The sequence below is a fragment of the Olea europaea genome, chromosome 8 (assembly GCF_002742605.1).
Source record: "Olea europaea var. sylvestris chromosome 8, O_europaea_v1, whole genome shotgun sequence".
Taxonomy (NCBI): Eukaryota; Viridiplantae; Streptophyta; class Magnoliopsida; order Lamiales; family Oleaceae; genus Olea; species Olea europaea.
Window position 1 is genome coordinate 15,737,658 of NC_036244.1, and position 8,640 is coordinate 15,746,297.

Consider the following 8,640-nt stretch of genomic DNA (forward strand, 5'->3'; position numbering starts at 1 on the left):
ATCCATGACTAAGTCAAGTCAACATAAAACCCTCGAGAAAGGCAAAATAAGAAAATTGCATTTCTTAATTATTTTTATTTATGGATAAGAATGCCATCAGTAGAGGCATCCACCCTCAATCTCAAGCAATCTTCAGCCAAGAGACATGATTCAAAAGCCTTTTCTTTTCTTCTTCCTTTTTCTGCTCATCTCAATATTATTCATTCCATCAACTACAAGAAAATTGTATGACGACTCAAAAGGTAGTGAGACATCTCAGCCTTCAAACTTACGCACTTCATTTTTTCGACATGCATGTTTGGCTAAGCTTTTAAGCTGTAGCCATTATTGGTATTAAGAATTCATAAATCATATCCTATAGTTTTCAATATATATTTGCATTGATACACTTTATGTTTATTTTTATTGAAATGATGATACAAAGGCAGCGTAACGGGGAGTACCTCAGGGCATTCTCCTTCGGCGGTTGGAAATACAGTGCCAGGAACGTCAACCTCTATACGCCGTAAGTAATATAGTCCTTGTTTGTTAGGGATTAAAATCAGAATTTTAGTATATTTTGATCAAAAAAAATGATGAAATATGTGGTTGAAAAGTTGTTAGTTCCATAAAATATTTGGTTAAAATTTAATATTGATTTTGACTTAGATTAAAATTCATAATGTTGATTTTGACTTAGATCAAAATATGGATTTTAATCTTTACCAGTTTACATTACTCAATTTCAACTACACATTCTTTATTCAAATAATATTACAAATAAATAAAAAAAATTTCATTCTTTTCTAACCACACATTTCAACATCAATCACTATTCCATGATACACTTTTAACGGGGAGTACCTCAGGGCATTCTCCTTCGGCGGTTGGAAATACAGTGCCAGGAACGTCAACCTCTATACGCAGTAAGTAATATAGTCCTTGTTTGTTAGGGATTAAAATCAGAATTTTAGTATATTTTGATCAAAAAAAATGATGAAATATGTGGTTGAAAAGTTGTTAGTTCCATAAAATATTTGGTTAAAATTTAATATTGATTTTGACTTAGATTAAAATTCATAATGTTGATTTTGACTTAGATCAAAATATGGATTTTAATATTTACCAGTTTACATTACTCAATTTCAACTACACATTCTTTATTCAAATAATATTACAAATAAATAAAAAAAAATTCATTCTTTTCTAACCACACATTTCAACATCAATCACTATTCCATGATACACTTTTTGAAATTAAACGGGCACAGATAGGCCCTGAATTTGATTAAGCATCGTAAAACATAATTGATAAATTATAACATGAGTTTTACTTCGAAATTAAACGGGCACAAACATGGATTTTAATCTTTTAATCAGTTCCCGACATGTTAGTGTTATGCAAAAGACAGATTCTGGCACAGTTAAAAAAAGAAAGATGAAGGAAAATATGCAGGAAAAAAAGACCTTTTCTGAAGAAGAAGAACTGCTTTATTATCATAATGAAATTGCCTTTATATAGGTATTACAACCAACACACTTAACAGAAAATTAGCAAAAAAATCAGTAGCAACTAACCCATTAGTAACAACTCCTAAGCTCATGGATTCTCCTAAAGAAATGGTAAGCCACGTACCCAATTTCCTATGGAATAGGAATTCAAAGATTTATTCTACTAATTACTAAAAAATAAAACATTAACAGTCAGTCCATATTTCATAATTACTTTACTAATAGATACAAAAACTTAGCAAGTCAACACATATTTTTCGAATAAAGAATCAGACTTAATCTTTCTTTATTTTATTACTTCATTTTTCTTTGTTCTCCTTCTTTCCTTTATCTTGTGATATATTACTGAATAAAATGTCATATTCTCTGTCTGATTCTATATATTTATTTCATGTTTTTGTGGGATGCAGCTGTAAAACCATTTTGTGACAGGACTGTCTATGGAAAGTGCATTAGTTCCAACGCGACTTCTGTTGTCCGTCGACCCTTTAATCAGACCCGAGTCACTCGACCATAACCTGAGGACAAGCTGGGAAAGTGTAAACCTACTAGTCGTTGAATAAATTGTTCCAACTTGTTTTGGAGTTTGTTGTTTACTCGATTTACGTACCAAGTACATGAATCAGTCAATAGCAATTTCGCTATAATTGTATTAGTCAATTTGAGTTTGCTTTGCTTCCTAATTTCTTGCTAAAATAAGTTAAACTAATGCCTGTGTCACATCCTCAGTTGCTTTTCAAGAATTTCATAGATCAGTTGCATTTATAATTATTGAGTTGGCCTGTTATTATATGAAAAGGAAAATAATTCTTGTATATTTCATTGAGAAATAATAAGGTATATATATACATCATACGAGAATCAATTTAGGTCCTAAAACAAAGCATATACATTGTCATTGCCTATTCATACTCCTGTATAAATGGAAAATACATTAACAGCAATTGATGGTGGTTGACTGAGATGATTGAATGACATTCCTGACTTTATGCCTTGATTCACTTTTAATTCTTTAACACTCCCCCTCAAGTTTGGAATATATGTTGATAATTCCTAACTTGCCAAGTAAAGTCGAAAAATGTGAAGAACTCAAGGGCTTTGTAAAGATGTCAGCTGGCTGGTGTGATGTCGATATATGAGTCATTTTGACCATTCCTTCTTGAACCTTCTCCCGTACAAGATGACAATCAATTTCTATATGTTTTGTTCGCTCGTGAAAAACTGGGTTGGAAGCAATATGTAGTGCCGCTTGATTGTCACAATATAGATTGGCAGGATGTGAGTGTTGGATGCCCAAATCTTGTAGGATGTATTTCAACCAAGTAATCTCACAACAAGTTGCAGCCATAGATCGATACTCAGCTTCTGCGCTAGATCGTGATATCGTAGTTTGCTTCTTGGTTTTCCAGGAAATTAATGAACTTCCAAAAAATATACAATACCCAGTGACAGATCGTCGAGTATCATGACATCTAGCCCAATCCGCATCACAAAATGCATTTAATTGGATTGAACTATCTGTAGGAAGAAAAATTCCTTGACCTGGTGTTTGCTTCACATAATATAATACACGATAAGCTGCTTCTTGGTGTGGGACTCGTGGTTTGTCCATAAATTGGCTTAGAACATGTACCGCATATGTCAAATCAGGTCGTGTGATAGTCAAGTAAATTTGTCGTCCAACAAGCCTTCGATATGAAGAAGGATCACTAATATAGTCCCCATCAAACTTACTAAGGGACAAGTTTTGCTCCATGGGAAAAGAGACTGGTTTGGCCCCTAGATAACCAACATCTTCGAGAATTTCGAGAGCATACTTTCATTGTGAAAGAACAATGCCTTTGTTGGATCGTGCAACTTCTATTCCAAGAAAATATTTCAATTGCCCAAGGTCCTTCAATTTAAATTGATCTCTTAAAAATGACTTGGTATCTTCAATGTCTTGTAGATTATTTCCTGCAAGGATGACGTCATCTACATAAATAAGGAGAGTAGTGAATTTACCATCTTGGGATCGGACGAACAAGGAATAGTCAGCCTTTGATTGTTTGAAGTTGGCTCGTTTGAGGGCAGTGGTGAGTTTGATAAACCATTGGCGAGATGCTTGTTTGAGACCATACAATGATTTGTGAAGCTTGCAAACTCTTATCTCCCCCTTTCGTCCGAAACCAGGAGGTAAAGTCATGTACACATCTTCATCAAGATCTCTATGCAAGAAAGCATTGTTGACGTCAAGTTGGTGAAGGTGCCAATGTTGGGTTGAGGCCACAGCAAGGAGGAGGCGAACAGTTACAAGCTTTGCAACTGGAGTAAAGGTCTCACTGTAATCTAATCCTTCTATTTGGTTGTATCCTTTGGCTACCAACCTGGCCTTATAGCGTTTGACAGTACCATCGGGTTTGAATTTGATCTTGTATACCCATTTGCGGCCAATTGGCTTCTTTCCTGGAGGAAGTGTCTGAAGAGACCATGTTCCGTTAGTCTTGAGTGCAGCAAGTTCTTGTTGTATAACTAGGCACCATTTGGGATCACAAATTGCCTGTTCAAAGGATGTTGGTTCTTTTTCCACTGAAAGAGAAGTGGTGAAAGCATGGTGTTTGGGTGATAACTTATCATAAGAAACGAAATCAGATAAGGGATAAAGAATACCTGTTTCTGTAACCATCGCCGAGTTAGATGATGGAATGTTCCTTGAAGGAAGAGAAACACCAACATGATACTCTCGAAGATAACTAGGTGTTGTTGTTGTTCGTGTCAATCGCGAGGAAGGTATCTGTGACTCGTGGGACGAAGTTGGAGAGTGTTGGGTAGTAGACGAAGTAATATCAGAGGAGATAGTGTCAGTGACATAGTTTGAAGGAGGAGTTTCTTGAGAGATAAGTTCTGATGGTATTGGTTCAGCATTGAATTGTGGGGAAAAGGATGGAGTGGGGTTGTCATCATCATATGTTGGCAGTTGATTACTAGAAAAAATTGGAGAGGAACGTATGGTGGAGATGAATAAGGAAAAACATTTTCATGAAATAAAACATCACGTGAGACAAAAACTTTACCAGTTGAGAGATCATAAAGTCTATATCCCTTTTGGCCATATGCATAGCCTAAGAAGAGACATTGTGTGGCTCTTGCATCAAACTTTGAGGGATGATGATGGTGTGTTGAGGCAAAACACAAGCATCCAAAAACTCGCAAATGGTCGTATGTGGGCTGTTTGTGAAAAAGCATCTCAAAGGGTGTTTTTCCTTTTAGGAGAAGTGTAGGTGTTCGGTTGATGAGATATGTAGCAGTTAAAATGGCATCTCTCTAGAACTTTTTGGGAAGATTGGCTTCAAATAGCAAAGCTCGGGCCACATTTAGGAGGTAACGATGTTTTCGCTCCACTACTCCATTTTGTTGTGGAGTAGAGACACAACTGGTTTGATGAATGATCCCTTTATCTAAATAAAATTTTCTCATTATAAATTCAGGGCCATTATCACTGCGAAGAATTTTGACTTTCAAGGAAAATTATGTCTCAATTAAATTGATGAATGAGGTTATGTATTTAGAGGCGTCAGATTTATGATTCATCAAATAAACCCATGTACATCGGGTGTAATCATCCACAATAGAAAGAAAATATTGTGCCCAATTGATTGCAGGAACATGGTATCCTCCCCAAATATCAACATGAATTAATTCAAAAGTTGCATGAGCATGAATTGAACTTAATGGAAATTTAGAACGAGTTTGTTTGGCTAATAGGCAAATTAAACAATCAGAAACATCATGAAATTTTATTTTTGTATCTAAATGGGAAAGTAAACGTAGACTTTTATTTGAAAGGTGACCAAGGCGTTTATGCCAAAGTTGACAGGTTGTTGAGGTAGCTGAGTTGCATCTGGCTTTCTGCGTAGTATCAAGGTAGTAAAGTCCTCTTCGTTCAATTCCCATCCCAATCATCTTCCCCGATCGTTGGTCCTGTAGCATACAAGTACTCTTAGTAAATGTGGCAAGATAATGGGAATTGCAAACAAGTTTGCTAATAGAGATGAGATTTAATTTGAAGGAAGGAATACAAAGCACATCATGTAATGTAAAATCAGCCACATGAATGCTGCCTATGTGTGTGACAGTCGCTAGTTTTCCATTAGGGAGATATACAGTTCGATCAATAACATAAGATTTTGTGGTTAATAAGTCAACAGAGCAAACCATGTGATCGGTAGCTCCTGTGTCAAGTATCCAACGAATTTCTTGACCAATAATGGGAGCACAGAAGGTTATACCTGAGAGATCACTTATAGCAGATGTACTACTAACATGATTAGCCATGGATTTGGACTTGTTCTTATCAAGCATCGCCATGAGGTTCTGGTATTGCTCTGCCGTGAGAGTGAAGGGCGTGGGAGGTGCTGTTATATTGGCATCCACATGATTAGCTTTAGAGAAATTATTCTTACGCTCTCGCTGATCAAATTTACCACCTCCAGAATTAATCCTTTGTAGCTTCCTACAGAAATCAATGGTGTGTCCTTGCGCACTGCAATAATCACATTTAAGGTGTGATCGGCATGCCTCTGAGGTGTGCCCAACTTTCTCACATTTCCCACATTTCGAATGAGGACTTTTAAGCATGTAGGTTCTCTCAGAGCTTCGTGGGTTATTTCTCACAGCAAAGGCTACAGCTTCAGGCTGCAATGTGCTTTCCTTTGACAGTCCTCGCTGTTTTTCATCTTGAAGGATGAGAGAGCGGGCTTTGTTGATTGTAGGAAGTGGATCCATAAGCAATATTTTTCCACGAACAGCAGCATACACGTCATTAAGCCCCATAAGGAATTTAATATTCTTTTGGCTTTGCTGAAATTGCAAAACTTCCTTCACAGTCCCACAGGTACAGGTTGGGATAGAACACAATGCATCACGTTCATCCCGAAGGCCCTTCAGTTTGGTATAATAAGCACCAATGGTCATATTTTCCTGTTTGCAGTCATGAATGGCCTTTTCGACATGGAAAAGATGGACACCGTTAGTGCGTGAAAAACGTTCTTTTAAATCATCCCAGATTTCATGAGCACTTTCATTGTATATTATACTTGCTCCAATCTCTTGTGAGATTGAATTAAAAAGCCATGCTTTTACAAGATTGTGGCAGCGCCTCCATCGTTGGAGTTCTGTGGTGGACGTTGTTGGTGGCTGTTGAATAATACCGGTGACGAAGCCTTCTTTATTTTTGATGCTGAGAGCCATGAGCATGGCACGACTCCAGGTACTGTAGTTTTCTTCATTCAGTAGCTGTACAACAAGTACGAGCCCTGGTTGATCAGATTGATGAAGGTAAAAAGGATCATTTGGATTGTCGTATCCATTGGCCTCAGGCTTGGCTGAGTTTTGGATCAATTGACTGTCATTTTCTGCCATGTTCGGCCTTTGCTGTGAATGGGAAGGGAAAGGAAATAAGGCTCAGAATTGTTCTGGCTCTGATAGCATGAAAAGGAAAATAATTTTTGTATATTTCATTGAGAAATAATAAGGTATATATATACATCATACGAGAATCAATTTAGGTCCTAAAACAAAGCATATACATTGTCATTACCTATTCATACTCCTGTATAAATGGAAAATACATTAACAACAATTGATGGTGGTTGACTGAGATGATTGAAGGACATTCTTGACTTTGTGCCTTGATTCACTTTTAATTCTTTAACATTATAGAATATGGTGTTGGGCAATCTATATTCAACAATTCAGATTTATTTTTTTAAATATTATCCTTTATAGAGTCCAACATGAATCGGTAATTGTTCAATTGATGGATCATTGGTTCAATCGATATCTCACTGTTAGGCCCAAGTTTGAATTTTAAATTAATTTTTAACTTTTTTGGAAAAATATTGCATTCTCGAAACCAAAGAAATATAATAAAATCTATGTAACTAATTAGCTTTTGTGACCGATAATTATGACAGGAAAGTTACCCAAAGTGATCTAAATTCAAATTTCCCCAAATGGGCAAGCTAATTAGTTGTACTTCAATATAGTAATCATAAAATTTCCGACTCCATTTGGCGTCGTTATGATTCGTAGAATCCAGAGAGAGGCGAGGGATGCAACATCACAATGTTGAGAGTCAGGATAGACTCTGCATTTCTAGTCCATACTCTAACGTTCCATCGGTGGAGGGAAGGAAAATAGAGCAATAATGCAACATGGGCATGGAAAAAATGCCTAGTACCTATGCACTAATTTAGCAATCTACGAAAGCGTTGATCGCTTTAAAGCGCATATTATTATTTAAATTTTTTTTTTTAACACCACGTGAAGTTTTCAACTTTTACACCAACTGGACTGAAAGATCCAAAAATTAATAATTGTGAATTTTTCAACTTTCAGGCCGATAAATTGAAAGGTCTAAAAAGATTCTTACCCACTTATTGATCCACTAATTTATAGAGAGTGTCTTTAAGAATTTTGTTGAAAACTTCCGATCCCTTTACTTTGGCTGTAATACATTGTACATTTGTTTTGTTTGCAATGTATTGTACCTTTGGTGTGACTATAGTGTATTGTATTATTGTATAAATAGTTATTTATATTTTATTATCTTAATTAATCATTTTCCCATCTTTTACTAATTAATAAAAATTAAAACTTTCCAAATACTTCAATTAGCACTATTATAATATATCTTGTTTAAAATTTGAAAATATATTTATTTTGTTAAACACTTAAAACTGCATTTGATATTATAATTTGTATGTGTTATTAAATGGTTTTTAAATTGATAAAAAATTTAAAATAAATAAAGGCATTTTTTCCTTTTTTTATGCCTAACCCTTGTCTAGGTGTGAATTGATCGAAACTTGACCTCCATGCATCGTTACACATTAAGCTTTTTAGAACACTGGCTAGATATACATAATGATTTACACAATAATTTATAAATATGGGATATGATAAGATATGATTGAGTCAAAATTTCTTCAGTCAAATTTAAAAAAAAAAATTAATTTTTAACTCTCATTTTGACACATCATGAGTATGTAAATCATGATAACAATTAGTATTATTCTAATTCTACTACACCGTTTTGTGAAAGGAAACCGTCCACGTATAACTCTACTTTCGCACTATATTTAACTTGAGTGCATATATTTATAAGAT

General features: G+C 35.2%; 1 protein-coding gene across 1 annotated transcript; it reads left to right on the forward strand.

Moving 5' to 3' along the window:
• Positions 1–97: 97 nt before the first annotated feature.
• Positions 98–2,160, forward strand: LOC111399269. The gene is made up of 4 exons (XM_023026532.1): positions 98–242; positions 425–505; positions 849–905; positions 1,902–2,160. Exons 1-4 carry the CDS (start codon positions 146–148, stop codon positions 2,006–2,008), a joined length of 342 nt encoding a protein of 113 aa, XP_022882300.1. The 5' UTR covers positions 98–145; the 3' UTR covers positions 2,009–2,160.
• Positions 2,161–8,640: the final 6,480 nt, after the last annotated feature.

Bases quoted from the DNA above. Each gene is read 5' to 3' on its own strand.
- LOC111399269 (XM_023026532.1), top strand. From the start codon at position 146: ATGATTCAAAAGCCTTTTCTTTTCTTCTTCCTTTTTCTGCTCATCTCA. The intron at 506-848 runs GTAAGTAATATA...GGAGTACCTCAG, and splicing joins AACGTCAACCTCTATACGCC to GGCATTCTCCTTCGGCGGTT. The intron at 906-1,901 runs GTAAGTAATATA...TGTGGGATGCAG, and splicing joins AACGTCAACCTCTATACGCA to CTGTAAAACCATTTTGTGAC.